This window comes from Falco cherrug, chromosome 7, assembly GCF_023634085.1.
Source record: "Falco cherrug isolate bFalChe1 chromosome 7, bFalChe1.pri, whole genome shotgun sequence".
NCBI lineage: Eukaryota > Metazoa > Chordata > Aves > Falconiformes > Falconidae > Falco > Falco cherrug.
The window spans coordinates 1,044,853-1,062,813 of record NC_073703.1 but is presented as its reverse complement, the minus strand read 5'-3'; the positions used below and the strand labels follow the sequence as shown (position 1 = coordinate 1,062,813).

Genomic DNA, 17,961 nt, shown 5'->3' with positions numbered 1-17,961 from the left:
CCCGGTAGGGTGCTCAGCTCCCAGGGCACTGCTCTGTGCATGCGGAGGGTCTCTTCCCTGTCACATGGCAGCTCCCTGTCCTCACCCTGCCTGTCCCCTGGCTTGCTGGGCTCCCTTGTGCCAACAGCTGGGTGCAGGAGCCTGCAGGGCCTGAGATACTCCAATGCCAGCGGGGTGGCAGGGGGGGACACCCTAGCCCGGCACCTTCCACCGAAGCCTGCTATTTACAATCCGGGTTATATCGCCCCAGGGCTCCGCTTCCAGGGGCTCTGCACCAGCATCTCCCCAAAACCACCGCCTCGGGGGCAGCTTGGTGACGCTGTCACCCTCACAGAGGCTGGGATCCCCGTTGGCGGGGAGGGAGCACCCCGCTTTCCCCTGCCGCGGCCTCGCTGTGTGGCCCGTTCCTTCCAGAACATCTATTTTGGTCGTGTGGAACTTGCCGGGGAGCAGAGAACAGGCAGCGTGTGAATCACTCGGGGCCAACGGGTTTAAAAATAAACCCAAGCGGCGGCGAAGAACAGCCACCAAACCCCCGGATTTCGGCAGGATTATGCTCCACGCCTCCAAAACCCACCCGTGGGTGCCCACCCTGGGCACCGTCCCTGTCCAGTGGGTTTTATTGGGACACACTTGCATAGGTTTGCACATGCTTGCAGGCACTTACCTGCAGCTGTGTGCACTTGCTTGCATGCGCATGGGTGCTTGCAAACATGTGCACCTGTGCACATGCTTGTACACATGTGCATATGCACGCTTGCAAACACATGCACTCATGCACATGCCTGCACACACATGTAAATGCATGCATGAACACACATGCTTACATGCCATTGCACAGGCTTGCAACACAGGCATGAAGCTGCATGTGCTTGTGCACACTCTTGCATGTACTTGCGCACGTGCGCAGTCTTGCAACCATATGCATACACTTGTAGCACATGCACATGCTTGCACACACTCACACTTGCACGCACATGCAAACGTTTGCACACACCTGAACGTGCATGCTTGTGTGCACGCTTGTTCACCCTTGCACAAACATGCACGTGTTAGCATAACTTGCACAAGCTTGCACACACATACATATGCTTGAAACATACATACATACACTTGCACACTTGTGCACACTGCACACATGCTCACACATGCTTGCAAACCACTGCTCACACGCGGCAGCATACTGGGGAAGCCAGGCACCCCCAGCTCAGCTGCTGCTCTAGAGTAATTAACGACTGCGCTTGCTGTAATTACAGATTTTTCGGGGTGCAGGGGGGAAGCGCTGCCCCTCCCTCCCCTTCGGGCAGCCCCACGGCGGCAGCCGGGGCGGCGGGGGGGCCCCTCGAGGCGAAAAATGCAAGGAGGTGGCAGAACTGTCCCTTTGGAGCCTTCCCTGCGCGTGTAAGTCCCGCTGTGAGGCGGCGGCTGGTGGGGCGGAGCGGGCTGTTAACTCTGGAACCTACCGAGGGCCGCAGAGCTGCGGGCAGGGGGCGGCTCAGCCCCTCGGGCGGCCCAGCCGGGGGGCGGCTGGCGAGGGGGGCGCCGGGGCTCGGGACCAGCCCGGCAGGGGGCAGCAGTGGGCGGAGCCGGGGCACCCCGCGCCGCTGCCAGCCTCCCCTCCTGATTGGCTGCCGTTCGCTCATTATGCTAATACCTTGCGTCTCGCCGGGGCCGGCAGGCTGACGTCACCAGCCCGCTGGCGGCCGCGCGCGCGGGTGGGGGGCGCTGAGCGGAGAGGCCCGGGCCGAGCCGAGCGGGGCCGAGCGGCGCCGAGCGGGGCGGGGCGGGGCGGGGCGGGGCGGCGGGCGCCTCCCGCAGCGGCGGCGGCGGCGGCGGAGCGGGCCATGGCCGCGGCGGGCAGCGGCGTGGCGGCGGCGGCGGAGGCGGGGGCGGCGTTCAGCACCGCGAACAGCGGCCGGGTGAACGGGCTGAGCCGCCCGCCCGGCGCCATCGCCATGAAGGATCACGACGCCATCAAGCTCTTCGTGGGGCAGATCCCGCGTAACCTGGAGGAGAGCGACCTCAAGCCGCTCTTCGAGGAGTTCGGCCGCATCTACGAGCTCACCGTCCTCAAGGATCGCTTCACCGGCATGCACAAAGGTACAGGGGGCTCCATGCCTGCCCGCGGGGCACGACCAGGCAGGGCGTCCTGGGGCGGGGGGACGCCCTGAGGTGGGGCACCCGGGTGTGGGGCACCCCTGAGGCGAGGAACCCCTCGGGTGGGACGCCCTGAGGTGGAGAGTCCCAAAACAGGGGGACCCCTGAGGTGGGATGCCCTGAGGTGGTGCACTTGGGTATGGGGCACCTGTGATGTGAGGAACCCCTCAGGTGGGACACCCTGAGGTAGAGTGCTCCAAAATAGGGGTACCCCTGAGGTGAGGAACCCCTCAGGTGGGACACCCTGACGGGAGGCACCCAAATATGGGGCATCCCTGAGATGAGGTGCCACTTGAGGTGGGACACCCCTGAGGTGAAGGCACCCAGCAGGTGGGACACCCTGAGACGGGGCACCCATGATCTGGAAATACCTCTGAAGTGAAGACACCCTGAGATGGGGCTCCTTTGAGATGGGGATACCCCTGAGGTGGGGCCCCCCTGAGTTGAGATATTCCTGAGGTGGAGGCACCCTTGATCTGGAGGTGCCCATAAGGTGAGGATACCCCTGAAGTGAAGGTACCCCGAGTTGGCGGCACTCTTGAGGTGGAGGTACCCCTGAGGTGGGGCACCCTGGTATGGGGCACCTCTGAGGTGGAGGCATCCCAGTATGGCACACCTCTGAGGTGAGGGCACCCCTGAAGTGGAGGCACCCTGGTATGGGGCACCCCTGAGGCGGGGACACCCCTGTATGGAGCACCCTGGTGTGCCGCTACCCTAAGATTGGGGTACCCCTGAGGCAGTGGCACCTGAGATGGAGGTACCTCTGGGATGTGGACACCTGCCTGATATGGGAGCACCCACCTGGGGTTAGGGTGCCAGCCTGGGCTTGGGAGCTGCCGTCTGGCTTGGGGGCACCCCTGCGGCCAGAGCACCCCTGGGCTGGGAGAACCTTAATGGTGTTTAGGGCACCTGCCTGGGTTGAAGGCACCTGTCTGGCATTGGGGCACTCATGTGCGTTTTGGGCACCCCTGCAATGGAGGCACCCACCCAGGATACAGGCGCCCACTGCAGATGGGGGCACCCACCTGCCTGCCCCCCTGCCTGTGCTACGCCCCAAGTCTCTGCAACACAGCAGGACTGGGGTCGCTGCTGGCTCGGCTAGTGTCCTGTCATGGGGTGCAGAGCACCTGGCACCTCAAGCAGTGGCACACTGAGGGTCTCACGTCTGCACTGCCAAGGTCTTTGCAGAACCCCCAACCATGAGCTGGGGATCCGTGGCACCAGAGCAGGGTCAGGGCACCCAGAGTGTCACCTGGATGGGATCTCACACTCCGCATATTGTCACCAAGCCCCTGTGCCACGGGCAGCGCCCCTTTCGCAAGGATTTTCTGGGAAGATGAAACTTGGCACTTGCAGATGCCGCCACGTTGGTGCCCTTAGGCCATGGGGCAGCTGCCCAGACGCCATTGATCTCGGCACCATGGCCTTCAAAATGTCTCCAGGTACCTCTGAAGCTGCTTGTGAGCCCCAAACAATGGGATTCACACCTTGCCAGGCCCCCTTGGCACTTCCTCCAGTGTGGGCTCCAGCTGCTGTGGCCCAGATGTGTGATTTAATTGCAGACACTCCTCTAATTTGAATAGCATCCTTCTTCCTGGCAAGCCTCCAGAGCAGGATTGCTCCTGCTCCAGCCCTCCGAACTTCCTGGAACACCTGAGCACTGTCCACATTGTCGACTGCAGGGGAAAAGGGGGAAAAAAGGGAGGAAAAAAGACTGGAGAGGAGGAAGTCAATGTGATTACAGATGGTAAACACTGGAAATGGCACCAGGACTGACGTGAGCTGCTGCGCTGACCTCCCCCTTCCACCCGCAGTGGGATAATATTTAACCAGGGGAGATCTCTCCTTGCTCCGTGTGAGGGCAGATGTCCCCAACACCCTGAGGTGGGCGAGGGTCCCCATCCCTCGGTGTCCCCCCACCCCACTGCTGTGCTCCCTCTCCTCCCAGGCACACTGATTGTACTTATTAAGAGTTATTAATACTTAATCAGCTGGCGGATTTAATTGTGCCAATATTAAAAATGCATCAATGTCAATTTTATTCATTAAATATTTACTTTGTTGAAGGGAAACTGTTTTGCTGCTGTTTTAATATCACTTTCAGATGCTTTTGGATGTGACCCCAGCAAATTGGGGGGGAGCCCTCGGGGAGGGAGCAGTGCAGCAGCCGCATGGGGACCCGGGATGCTCCCATGGGAATGGGAGAGATGGAGGGGAGAGGACTGGACCCTGTTCCCTGGGCTCGCTCATCGCCGCCAGCTCCAGGCGAGTGAGCGGCTCGGCAGCGTGAGTCAGCGTGGGAAAACCTCGCCCCAGGCGTATTCCTGATTCCCGAAGCGCCGCGATGTCGGAGGAGCCAGAGCATCTTCACCACATGAGTCTCATCCCAAGGAGGATTCTTAGGGCCAGGAGAAGTGTGGCAGCAAGCAGGGATGCGTGGCCTCGAAGCCTGGAGACCACCTTCCTGGAGGGCTTCGGCTGCAGCTTTTTCCAGAGCCTGGGGCTGGAGTGCTGCTGCCTGTGTGCTGCAAGACTCGCTGCCTGCTCTTGCCTTGCTCCTTCCGTCCTTCTGCTGCTCCATCTCCCACCCTGTTTCAGGGCTGAGCTCTGGCCCTGCTGGGAGCAGCGCCCACCTAGGTGCCAGGGTGCTGGATGTCAGAGTGCCAGGGTACCAGGATGCCGGGGTGCCAGGGTGCCACTATGCTAGATGTTGGTGTGCCAGGGTGCTGGATGCCACAGTATGATGGTGCTGGATGTCAGAGTGCCAGAGTGCTGGGTACCAGGGTGCCGTGGCGCTAGATGTCAGAGCGCCAGGGTGTTGGGGTGCAGGATGCCAAGGTGTCAGGTGCCAGGGTGCCGGGATGTTGGATGTCAGGGTGCCAGGGTGCTGAGACACCCTAGTGCCATATCAGCTGTGCTGCTGGCTCTCCACATGCCCAGGGCTTTGTGGCTGTGCCGGGCTGGACACTGATCCCATCTCCCCGTCTCCGCAGGCTGTGCCTTCCTCACCTACTGCGCCCGTGACTCAGCCCTGAAGGCACAGAGCGCCCTGCATGAGCAGAAGACGCTGCCTGGGGTAAGTGACACTGGGGGGGGGGGATGTCAGGGTGAGCTGGGGCGGGGGACGGTGACACCTGCCTGGCGCACGGGCGCAGGAGCCACTTCCAGTGGCCACAAACCAAGGCATTGATTTTCCTGCCGCCCGTGTGCTGTTGCGCTTTCTGTGGGCTCCGACCTCCCGAGCTTAACAAAGTGAAAATAAATATTTAATTATTCGCCTAAATAAAAATCAATAGGGCCGCTGGTTGGCTGGGGAAAGCGCCGGGGCCCATGAATATCAATCCCTGCCTTGGGTGCGCGGAGCTGCCAGAGGGGGATGAGGTTCACAGGGACATGGCTTCCTGAACCACACTCTCACTGGCAGTGCTGTGCATCAGTAGGTTTAAGAGTTATCAGCCCACTTTGGCAACCTAAAGGAGGTGGGGGATCATACCTTGCTGCGGGGCATGGGCTTGCCTTTGTCCCCTTCTCCACACACACACGCATGTGCGAGATGTATGGCTGCTGTAGCTGCTCACTTCTCACCCTGCACCCTGTGTCAGGGCGAGCAGAGGGGCCTGTGTGAGCACATGCTTGCACGTGGGCGTGCAGGCACATCCCTCTGCGTGGGCACACGCCTGTGTGCACCCGTCTGTGTGTGTGCGCGTGCAGCGGTGCTTGGGTGTGCATCTGCTGGGGTGCACAGCCACATCTGGGCAGGTCTCTGTGTGTGTACACCCCTGTGCTTGTGCACACACGCCTGTGCCTGTGCACAGCCAGTGCTTGTGCTCACACCTCCATGTGCACACCACCCTTCTGCTTGTGCACACCCCCTCCCTACAGCTGTGCACACCCCCGTGTGCTTGTGCACACACCCTCTGCAGCTGTGCATACTCCTGTGCTTGTACATGCGCCCCTACGCTTGTGTACACTCCCGTAGCTGTGCACACCCCTCTTTGCTTGTTTACACTGGTGTGCCTGTGTACGCCCCTGTGTGCTTTTGCACACACCCCTGTGCTTGTGCACACCCTTCTCTGCTTGTGCACACCGGTGTGTGCTTCTATACACAGCCGTGTGTGCCTGTGCACACCCCTCTCTGCTTGTGTACAGATCCTCGGCGCCTGTGCCGCCCCCGCGGCTGTGCGCACCCCCCACTCCCCGGGCCCCCCTGCCCTGCCGAGGCCCCGCCCCCGGCGCGGAGTGGGGGCGTGCCCAGGCGGGGAGGGGGCGTGTCCCCATCGCGGCCCCTCCCCTCGGCTCGGCCCGGCCCGGCTCGGCCCGGCTCGGCGGGGCTGCGGCCGCCCCTCCCCCTGCCCCGCCTCCCGCGCGCCGCTGCGCGAGCCGAGCCGAACCGGGCCGAGCCGAGCCGAACCGAGCCGAACCGAGCCGGGCCGGGCCGGGTCATGCAGCTGCCGCAGGTGCCGGCGCCCGGGCCGCGGCCGCCCGTGCTGTGGGTGCCCGCCGGGTCCAAGATCCTCTGCATCGAGGTAGGGCCCCGCCTTTGTCTGCCGCCGGCTCGGCTCGGCCCGGCACGGCCCGGCCCGCCCTGTGTGCTGGGGCATCCGCACCCGCGGGGTAGGGGTGCTGCGGGGTGCGGGCTGCCGGCACCCGCGGGGGGGGTCTGCCCCGGGGTGTTTGCCCGCGGGGATGGGGGTGGCGGCGCGGGGGCTGTACCTGCTGCCGGGGCCGGGGGGCGGGCAGGGGCGCTGGGAGCTGAGTGCGCTTGCACGCCGAGGCGGGGTGTGTGCATGCCTGGGTTGCTGCCATGGGTGTAACTGCTCCACGGGTGGGGATGGGGTGGTGTTGGTCAGCGGGGTGCCCCTGCACCCAGGGGTGCTGTGTGCGAGGGTGGGTGTCAGTGAGGAGGGTGGGTCTGCACCCGGGGAGGGGAGCGGAGGGGTGTTGGTGAGGGGGGTGTGAATGCCTGCGTTGGTGAGGAGGGGGGATCTGCGCCCGGGGATGGGGTGCAGTGTGTTGGCGGGGCGGTTGTAGGTGATCAGGGTGTATTTGCACGCAGGGATGGGGTTTGTGAGCTTGTTTGTGTGCGTGTTGATGAGGAGGGTGTATCTACATCCAGGGATAGGGAGGGTGTAGGCAGCGGGTTGTTGGGTAAAAGGGTGTATCTTGCACACAGGGATGCTGTGTGTGAGTGTGGGTGTTGGTGAGGAGGGTGTATCTGCGCCCAGGAACGGTGTATGTTGTTGTTGTTGGGGATGCTGGTGAGCAGGGTGTATTTGTGGGCAGGGACAGAGTGTGTGCCTGCCTGTGTTAGTGAAGAAGGTGTATCTGCACCCAGGGATGGGTTTGTGTGTGTGTTTATTGGCCGAAGGGTGTATTTTTCCAGCCTGGGTTTGTGTGTTGGTGATGTGTGTGGTTGCAGGTGTGCAAGGGGATGTGTCTGGGGGGGTGTTGCACCCACAGATGGTGCAGGGGTGTGTGCGTGTGTGTTTGCGGGGGTACGGTTTTGCACCTGGGGTGTGCACAAGTGGGTGTTGATGGGGAGTGGTAGCACCCAGGGTGATGGATGTGCAAGTGTGTCGGTGGCTCTGTGTGTGTGTAAGCTAAAGGTGTCTTTGCACCCAGCGATTGTGTTCATGGTGATGGAGTGTGGGTGTACCTGGGCCTTGAGGGGTGGCAGTGGTGTGTGTGTGCATGTGTGCACGTGTGTGTGCACACACTGGGTGTGAGCAGGGAGCAGAGAGTGCGTGTGTGCGTACAGGTGTTGCATGGGTTCCCACACTGTGGGTGCCCGGTGCGGGAGCTGACCAGGTGTGCGCAGGGCTCAGGGGTGCGTGGGTAGTGGTGAAGATGGGGTGTGGGTGCTGCTGGGGGGGAGCCGTGGCCATCCAAGGGTGGCATCCAACATTGGGTGTCTGTGTGTCTGCAGGGCTGCTGGCAGTCCCACTGTGGGTCCCATTGCCGCAATGGGGAAACTGAGGCAAAGGGCATTGTGTCCCTGCCTGGCATGGATGTTGGCACTGGCTGTGCACCCTGGGGTGCGTGCCTGTGGTTGTGTGGGATCCACAGCTGCGGAAAGGGTGCTGTGGGCATTGTGTGAGTGTGTGGCTGTGAGTGGGTGGGTGCTCATGAGGGCTGTGGGCTCAGGGTGTGCAGGTGTAGGGGTGTCGTGTGCAGATGTACACAGGGCTGGGTTGGGGTGGATGTGTGTGGCTGCACGTGGGTGTGTAGTCATGCTGGGACAGATGTACGGTTGCGCATGGGGCTGTGTGGGTGCAAGCATGCGGCTGTGTAGGTGTACAGTTGTGCGGGGTATGCTGAGGCGAATGTGCAGGTGTGGGTGGGTGGATGTGCACGGAGGATGCTATGTGTGGGGCTGAGATTGTGCTCAAGAGGTGTGCAGGAGTGGGAGTGTGGCTGTGGGGGATGTGCAGTTGTGTGTGGGGGTGTGCTAGGATGGTAGTGCACCTGTGCAGGGTTGCACGGGGGTGTAACTGTCACCAGGTCGGCTGTGTCCCCTCTCTGTGAGTTCAACCCCAGGGCTCTGGCAGGGTGTTCTCATGATGGGAGGGTGTTCCTGTAATGGGTGGCTGCCTGTACCCAAGCACCTGTCTCCCTGCACTGGGTGCTGGCTGCCTGGGTGCCCCCAGGGTGACGTGGACACCAGGCTCCTATGGGCACCTGCTGCTCCAGCATCACCCGGTGCCTCCACCTCAGCTCACTGGATGCATGGTGGCCTGCTGGGTCCTCTGGCTGTTGGGCAGGAGGAGGAGGGGACACAGAGGAAGAAGCAAGGGCCAGAGAAGCATCCCTGTTCCCTAGGGCCAGTCCCCTGGCAGTGATTGACCCTGGGCTGGCTCTCCCCCATGCCCAGGCTGTTGCGGGGCTCTGCATTTGGGTGGGGGGCAGTGCCCGAGCAGTCAGGAGGTGGATTAGCAACCAGCAGTGACCCCCTTGGGCTGTAGCACACCAGTGGTTTGGCCATGGGGTGCCGTAGCTGGGGCTCTGTGGGGCACCCATGGGTGACAGTGGCTGGTGGGTGCTGGGACACCCCAGACAGGGTCTCACGTGACTCTGGATGTGCCAGTGTATTCTTGGGGTGTGCGAGGATGCAGGGAAGATGAGTGGGAGTTGGGGGATGGATGGGTGGATGTGTGGGTGCTGTGGGGGTGGAGAGATGGGTGCTGTGGGAGTGGAAGGATGGGGGATGGTGGATGGTGGATGGATGGGTGTTGGGGATATGGAAGGGTGCTATGGGGCTGAGTGTTGATGGGTGAATTGGTGGGTGAGTCCTGGGGGGAGATGGGTATATGGGTGATTGTGTGGGTGTCATGGATGGGTGAACGGATGGATAGGGCCTGAGAGGTGGGCGGATGGGTGGGTAGTTGTTTGAGTATTGGGGGATCGATGGAGGGCTGCTGGGCAGTGGTGGGTGGCTGGGTGATTGTGTGGGCACAGGAGCATGGTGCAGGGGTGCTGTGGGGACAGCTGGACAGGTGGGCACAGGGGAGGTCTGGGTGCCCATGCCATCTGCCTGTGCCAGGGGAGCCAGTGCAGGGGGGCACTGAGCACCCCAGGGAGGGCACGGAGCAATGCTGGGGGTGCCAAAAACCCATTTTGGGGGTGTCCACAGGCCAGGGTGGTTTCTCCCTGGTGCGGTGCGGCAGCCCTGGGGTAGGTTAGCTGGTCCCCAAGGCCTGACATTTATAAACATCAGCCGCTCCCGGAGAATCAATACAGTTTAATAACCGGCGAGCAGAGACGGGAGACACATCAAAATGACACTCTGCGGCTCCGTAAATGTTATTCTAAATCATACTTGCTGGGTTTATTACATTAAGCATACAGCAGTGGGCATGGGAAATTTATTCCATCAAAGGCCATTGCACTAGGAAATGGGACTGGTGGGTCGGTGGAGGGGGGGGCAGCAGCTCCCCCCCCCCCCCCCCAAAAAAAAAATGAGGTTCCCTCCTCCTGGCCTTGGCAGGGACTTGGGGGACAGGGGGATGTTGGTTCTACGGGTCTCCATGCTGTCACAGCCTCCTGGGTTTGGGGTGAGCCAGATCCTACCCTGGTGCAGGGGATGGGGTGGATGTTTGGGGACCAGTGACATGAGGGCAACTGGGTGGCCCTGTGTCCCTTGGTGCTACCCCATAGCTCCTGGGGACTTGGTCCCCGCCCTGGACCATCCCCAGCTCTGCGCTGACATTTCTCCCTGCGTTTCCCTGGAGATGAGGTGGTTGCTGTGGAAACCTTCCTCCTCTTCTTCCTTAGCCATCCTCTTCCTCACCCTGGGGGGAGGGGGGGGGGAGGGCCTGGCGCTGCCCCCACCCAGCCCTTAAATTTGGGGACCCCCTCCAGGGGTGCACAGGGGGACCCCCGGGGTAGGGGTACACACCCACATGGGTGTGACAGCAGCACGCGTGTGTCTGGCTGTCCTTGTGCATGCTCCAGCCGTGTATGTGTGTGTGCACACCCGCCCTGTCATGCGTGACATCCTGCCGTTGCCGTGACAACCCCATTGAGCACATGGCTCAGGCTCCGCAGCATCGCGGGGGAAGCACGCTTGTTGCTGTGGAAACGGCCGTAATTGTAGCATTTTTCGGCTAAAAGAGGGGAAAAAGGAGGGGGAGAGAGGAGGAGAAATGGCTCTGTAGGGCAGCGGGCCAGGGACGTGTGCACCAGCCCAGCATGTCCTGCTGCACATGCGTGTCACACTTGCAGGTACACACAGTGGCAATGCACAGGAGGCTTAAATTGGGTGAGAATCAGGAAAAGAAGAGCAGTGGTGGTGCTGCCAGAGGGGCTGGGGCTGTCTGGGTGCTGCTGCTGCCTCTGCAGTCCTTTGCAGTCGAGGAAAGCGGGCAGGCAGCCAAGGCTGGCACCAGCAGCCCGGCGGGCACCTGCAGCACCGGGTCGGTACCCATCCCTGGGGCCATAGTGTCATCTGCCACCCGTGGCATCCCTGGTTCAGCGTGGCCACGAGCCTCAGCTATGTTCTTGCGGGTCCCTCCGCTGCTCCCCACCCTGGCTGCCTGTGCCAGCCTGTGGCCCAGTCCTGCTCTTCCCCATGGAAAGGGTTCAGGGGGGCACAGCACCGTCACTGGCCATCCACTTCCGCTTGTGTGTTGCAGATGAACCGCCCCATCCAGGTGAAGCCGGCCGACAGCGAGGGCCGAGGAGGTAGGTCCCTCCTTCCCCGGCTGCCCAGCATGGTCGGGGGGGCAGGGCCATCCGGGGGGTGATGGGGGAGATGGTGGCATCGGGGATCTGCCACAGGGAGGTTTGTTTGCAGAGAAACTTGTGAAAGGAGCTGCCTTTCCCAGTGGCATCCAAACCTGAGCACAGAGCAAACGCAATCTCTGCTCTCCCTGCTCAGCCATCTGGGGGGAATGTCCTGATGTCATGCTGAGAACATCCTGATGTCATACCATGAATGTCCTGACATCATGCCAGGCAGGGTGCCAGCCAGCTGCTCTCTGACAGGCTCTTCGTTTATCAAACAACCTAATTACCTGCCCAGAGCTGCCTGTGGGGACCCTGACAGAGTTGAGGTGTAGGAGTTGGCCATGCCTGGCCCCAGCCCCTCTCAAACAGAAACTGCCACCCCCCCAAATTCTCCGTAGGTGTTTGCAGCTCACGGGGCTGCAGCATTTCCAGGCTGAGTTGATAATTTGGGCAAAATTGCAGGAATCGGATCAAAATCCCCTGATGTTCCTGGTGCCACAAGCAAGTGCTGGGCGCGTAGGCAGGCTCGGATGTGCAGGATGCTTGCGTGGGGCTGCCCGCCCTCGGCAGGATGGCTGGGGTAGATATCCCCCCTGTTCAAAACACATTATTAAACACGCTGCAAGCTGGTCCCGGCACGTCCCAGAGGGACCTGGCAAATAAATTACCCACTTACTGAGTGTAATTGGTGAAGGATTAAAAATCGATGAGTGAGCTCAGGCGCCCGGCTCTGGCCCCCTTGCCCAGGAGGCGATGCTCGGCTGCCAAGCCCGTTCCCGCAGCCGCCTTCACTGGGAGATGGTTTATGTTTAACTAGACAACACATGAGCCCTATTCCCTTAACTAATTTTCCTGGTACCTTAACGGACAGAGCATTAATCGTCTCCTGCCATTATTTATTTATTTCCCCGGCAACGCTCTTGACAGGGCACCTTATTTTCTTTGTCAAATGCCATTAGCGCGCGGTGGGAGCGCGCGGCCGTGCAAGACAGATGCTGGTAATAATAATGAAATTCTCATTATTTACTCTCCCTTCTCTCGTGTTTGGGTTATTTATGTCCCCTGGGCATGGTCAGAGGCTGTGGGTTATTCTGCAAGTCAATCATGCAAAGGCAATCACCGCTGTTTTGCGGGGTCTCTTTGTTTCCCAGTCGCATCCCACATCAGTGCCAGGGAAGCTGGCTCCTCCATCCTTGGAAGAAGCCCTAGCTCCGCTCCCTGAAGCAGGAGCCGGCTCTTCTCAGCTTCACCCCTTAGCAATTTTCCTGCAGGAGAGGTTTTCTCACCCTGAGTGTTTTGTAGGATGGAGGTGATAAACCCTGCATCTTTACTGCTGGATCGGCATTGCTCCCTCCCCAGGCTCTGGTGTTACCTGGCTCTTTCCCCTCCATGCACTGTCTGCAAACGGGATGAGGGGAGGGGATGGTGAGTGACATCCCACTCTCTGACGGGCTTGGTTTTGCTTTTAGAAGACAGGAAGCTCTTTGTGGGCATGCTGGGGAAGCAGCAGAGTGAGGATGATGTCCGGCGCCTCTTTGAGCCCTTTGGCCAGATTGAGGAATGCACCATCCTCCGAGGGCCTGACGGAGCCAGCAAAGGTGGGCTTTGGGGAGCCAGGTGAGCACCCTGTGGGTCGCCGGGTCCCACATAGGGTGTGAGCCGCCAGCTGGGCAGCGCTGGCTCCCACAGTGGTTGAATCCAACCTCTCCCATGTCCCCTTTCTGCCCTTAGGTTGTGCCTTTGTGAAATACGGCAGCCACGCTGAGGCACAGGCTGCCATCAACAGCCTGCACGGCAGCCAAACCATGCCGGTAAGTGCCAGGCTCTTGCCCTGCTGTGTTCGACCCCATGCTGCCTGCATAATCCAATGACCAGCTAATTTGATCCTCTGTCTAATTGGATCAAAATCCTACAGACTGGCAATTTGTTGGCCAGATCACCCCAAGGTTCATCCTTGCCTGGGCGCTGAGCCCTGGAGGTGGGTGTGCAGGGCTCATTCCCTCTGTGCTGGAGAAAGGGGCTGTTTAATGTAATGCCGAAGGTCAAAATTGTGAACGAGGAGGGAAAAAAGGAAACAGAGGTCAGGGAGCTGCCGCTGGGGAGAAAAAACAGCTATAATTAAACCTTGTATTGATCGCTGGTTGCTGCTGCCAAGCCGGGCACCATCCCCGGGGCCAAGGATGCTGCGGCTGCTGCGAGCCAGCGGGTCCCTCTCTGGAATGGGGAGACATTTCAGCGGCATTGCCAGGGTCCCACCATTGGCCCCATCTTCCCCCCATCTCAGGGTGCCTCGTCCAGCCTGGTGGTGAAGTTTGCGGACACAGATAAGGAGAGGACCCTGCGGCGGATGCATCAGATGGCAGGACAGCTGGGCATCTTCAACCCCATGACCATTCAGTTTGGCGCCTACGGGGCCTATACGCAAGCGGTAGGAGCTGGCGCTGGCCGGGACCTGGGGGTTCAGGGGAGCCCTGGGCGTGAGGAGCTCTGTTCTTGCCTGTGAAAGCCTGTGTGGGATTGTACCGGTGCCAGTGGGTACGGATGCCCATCAGGGTTGGTGTATCCCCATTTAGGAGCACAACAGAGGGCTTCACCCCCTCCCCAGGTGAGGGTGGCATGGCTGTAGGGTGCAGCAGTACCGTATATCACCCTTTTTAGTGTCACCTAGATGACCTCCTGTCCCTGGGTCCAGCAGTGGGTGGGTGGCATTTATCCTTCCGAGCCCCTATGCGTGGATGCAGAGGGGGAATGCTAATTTATCCTGCCCTGCTCCCCTCTTCTCTTTGCCTCTCGCTCGCTTTCCCCTATTCCTCCCTTTCTTTTCGTTAAGATCATGCAGCAGCAGGCGGCCCTGATGGCAGCTGCGCAGGGGACCTGCCTGAACCCCATGGCTGCCATTGCCGCTGCCCAGATGCAGCAGATGGCTGCCTTCAATGTCAGTGGGCTGGTGGCTGCCCCCCTCACCCCCTCTTCAGGTACGACCCCCCTCTGTTTGCCCTCCATCCTGCTCAGCATCCTCAGAGGGGGCTGCCAGCACTGATGCCTCCTTCACTAGGTACAAGCACGCCCCCCGGCATCAGCACGGCACCCGTGCCCAGCATCGCCACGCCGATCGGGGTGAATGGCTTCAGCCCACTGCCACCGCAGACCAACGGGCAGCCCACCTCGGAGACCATCTACACCAATGGCATCCACCCCTACCCAGGTAACCCTCCCTGCATCTGCCCGTGCTCTCTGCCACGTTCCCCCAGGGCTGGGGACACTTGCTTGGCTCGTGCGGCAGGTGCCGGGGGTGCTTCCTGCCTCGGGAATGCGCTGGATGAACCAGCCGTGCACTGATCCCCACCGAAATCCCTCCTCCCGTGGCAGCGCCGCTTTTGTGAGCAGTGTGATGCTCCTGCCTTCTGTGAGACGGCAGGGAGCAGCCCTGCCCCTCCGCGGCAGTGCCCGACTGAGAGCCTCTCTTGTGGGAGCCGCTGGTCCCTGTGTTTCTCTTGCTTATTCTCTCTTCCTTCTCCTTTTCTTTTCCCAGCTCAAAGCCCCACCGTGGCAGATCCCCTCCAGCAAGCCTACGCAGGCATGCAGCACTATGCAGGTCTCAAACTTTGCTTTGCTCTTCTCCTCTCTCTCCCCTCTTTGCTTCTCACCCTTATTTTTGGGGGGTGAACGTTACCCTGGGGTTGAACCACAGGATTGGAGCGATGTGCTTGGGCACAAATTAATGTGGTGAGCACAGGGTGCCGTACCCTGCCAGGAGCTGCGGGGCAGCGATGGGAGTGACGCTGATGCAGAGCGCCATCCCCTCGTCCCCAGTGACACAGATGCATTCCCCAAATGGCCCTCTGTGCAAATTTTGGATGGAGGAAAGTGAGTTTTAATGCCCACGGGGCTGAAATAACTCCATGGGGGAGAGCTGGCGGTGGTACCTAGGAGAGGGGGCAAGGTTTGGGCAGTGATGGAGAGCCTGCTCCATGCTGGATCCTGCCGACACACCAGCCTGCTGGTAGAGATGGCCATGGAGGCACCAAGACATCAAAAATCCTTGGATGTTTGTCATGTGGCCGAATCTGATGGCCAAGGAGATGGGCTGCAGAGAGAAGGGAGTCAAAGCATCCTGTTGGATGTACATCAAGCCTGGCAGTCATTTAATAATGAGCACTAACAGCAATTTTCAGATTTGACAGAAAATCAAGTTTCGGACCCCAAATTGTTGAGTTTTTTCAGCCAAAAGTGCTTGATTTCCTCAACCTTGAGGCCGTATTACTGCTGCCACCAACGTCGCTCCTGGGAGAGCCATTCCTATATCCCTGGTGTGCAGCGAGGCTGGGGCCATGCTGGCAGGGGTGGGAAGGGCAGAGCCAGCAGCCCTGGGGGAGGAGAGGCACCTCCATCAAGGGTGGCAGCAAGGGACATCCCTGTCCCCAGCCCTTCGTGGGGCTGGGGCAGGCACCAGGGTCTCAGCTCTGTGTTTCTCTCTCCCAGCAGCGTATCCCACTGCCTACGCACCCATCAGCCAAGCCTTTCCCCAGCAAGCGCCCATCATCCCGCAGCAGCAGCGAGAAGGTGAGGGGTTGTGGGGGGCACCCTGCCATGATGGGGCCGGTGACTCCTTGCTCCCCCCTCCAGGGGTGACCCCCTACCTCATGGCTGATGTGTGGCTGTCCTTTGTGTGTCACCCAGGTCCTGAAGGCTGTAACCTGTTTATTTATCACCTGCCCCAGGAGTTCGGGGATGCGGAGCTCACGCAGATGTTCTTGCCTTTCGGCAATGTCATCTCTGCCAAAGTCTTTGTGGACCGTGCCACCAACCAGAGTAAATGCTTTGGTAAGTCCCGGTGTGCGGCTCCCCCTGATGTCCCAGCTCAGAGGTCCAGCTCTCGCCAGTCCCCAGCTCAGGGGTCCTGCTCTCCTCGACATCCTGGCTCAGGGGTCCTCCTGTCCTCGACATCCCAGCTCTCCCCAGTCTCCATGTTGGGGGTCTGGCTCTCCCTGGTCTCTGGCTTGGAGGTCCAGGTCTCCCTGATGTTCCAGCTCAGGCATCCGTCTCTCCCTGACGTTCCAGCCTGGGGCTCTGCCTCTCCCCAGCATCCCCACTTCAAGGGTCCGGCTCTCCCCAGTGCCCCAGCTCAGGGGTCCAGCTCAGGCAGCACTGACAGGTGACTGAAGCCACGTGGTGGCTGGAGCAACACGGCTGTCTGTCCCAAAGCCAAAGGGCCAGTTTTTGTCCCGCACCATGCCAGGGCAGAAGGATGTGTCCTCCTGCCGTCCCCTCTTACGCTGTCCCCTGTGTCCTTAGCCCAGCACACCACTTGCCACTGCCATGTCTGCTCTGCTGATGTGGCTGAGTGCCACCACTGCCACCTGTATGTTCTGGTGTGCAGACCTGTCACCCTGGTGTCCCCACCCTGGTACCTCCACAGGACTGCAGACCTTGGTGTCCCTGTAGACCCTGTCACTCCAGTGTCTTTGGAGGCCCCATCACCTCAGTGCTGCTGCAGACCCTGTCACCCTGGTGTCCTGTGAGCCCATGCATCCCATCCTGGTGTCCCCACAGACCTGTTCACCTTGGTGTCCCCGCATTCCCCATCACTTCGATAGACCCTGTCACCCCAGTGATCCTGCAAATCCCATCACCTTAGTGCCTCTGCAGACCACTCTCGTGTCCCTGTGGACCCTCTTACGCTGGTCTCCACAGACCCTGTCACCTCCATGTCCCTGCAGACCTTGGCGTCCCCAAAGATGCCATCAGCTCATCACCCAGTCCCCTGCAATCTGGGGCTGCGCTGTTACCCCACAGTGCCCCTCTCCCAGCACCCCAGAACTGGGGCTCCACCGGAGGCTGCGCGCAGGAGCATCCTGTGGGATTTCAGCGCCTCGGTTGAAGTAAAGCGGTAACTTGTGGTGTGACGAACTCCTCTGACGCCTCGTCCCTTACCCCCAGGTTTTGTCAGTTTTGACAATCCGACAAGCGCTCAGGCGGCCATTCAGGCCATGAATGGCTTCCAGATCGGCATGAAGAGGCTAAAAGTCCAGCTAAAGCGGCCAAAAGATGCCAACAGACCCTACTGACCCCTGCTCACCCTGCCCCTACGGAGAGGTAAGGGGCTGCGGGGGGGCTGGCCCTGCAGCACCCCATTGCGATGCTCCAGGGGACCTGGCAGTGGGGCTTGGCTCACCTAGAGCATCGCGGGTGCCGTGTTTGCTCCACGAAAGTCCTTGTGTGCGTGCCGGGGCGTCTCTGCACCAGGGACTGTCTGTGCGTGTGTTTCAAACTCAGAATTGGCACCCCCTCTCCATCCCTCATCCCTCGGTCCTTCCTTCCCGCCATCCCCCAGGACACAGACTAATGGCCTCTTTGCTGTTTTGCAGGTCGGGCGTCCCGCGGTGTCTGACGACTTTCCCCTTCCCCAAGTGCAGTATCCAAACCTGTAACTCTCTTTCTTTGCAACACATCCCGGAGGAGGAGGAAGAGGAGGAAGTAGAGGAGGAGGTGATGGAGAAAACGGCGAAGAAGAGAGCCATTCTGGTCGTAGCTTTTCTTTTCTTTTTTGATTTTTTTCCCAAACCGGTCTTGTTTGTT

At 60.6% G+C, this 17,961-nt stretch overlaps 1 protein-coding gene across 7 annotated transcripts; it reads left to right on the top strand.

Annotated features, from left to right (window-relative positions):
* Positions 1-1,807: 1,807 nt before the first annotated feature.
* Positions 1,808-17,881, top strand: CELF6 (CUGBP Elav-like family member 6). 7 transcript variants are annotated; one of them, XM_027802872.2, is made up of 13 exons: positions 1,808-2,100; positions 5,151-5,233; positions 11,289-11,337; positions 12,855-12,980; positions 13,114-13,193; positions 13,667-13,810; positions 14,213-14,357; positions 14,438-14,587; positions 14,915-14,977; positions 15,865-15,945; positions 16,063-16,206; positions 17,323-17,478; positions 17,751-17,881. In XM_027802872.2, the coding sequence occupies exons 1-12, from the start codon at positions 1,845-1,847 to the stop codon at positions 17,448-17,450; spliced, it is 1,449 nt and encodes a 482-aa protein (XP_027658673.2). In that variant the 5' UTR covers positions 1,808-1,844; the 3' UTR covers positions 17,451-17,478; positions 17,751-17,881. The 7 variants fall into 7 exon arrangements, with proteins under 7 accessions (XP_027658673.2, XP_014134070.2, XP_014134075.2 ...); XM_014278595.3 differs by having other exon boundaries at positions 12,852-12,980; positions 15,868-15,945; XM_014278600.3 differs by having other exon boundaries at positions 12,852-12,980.
* The last annotated feature ends 80 nt before the right edge of the window (positions 17,882-17,961 follow it).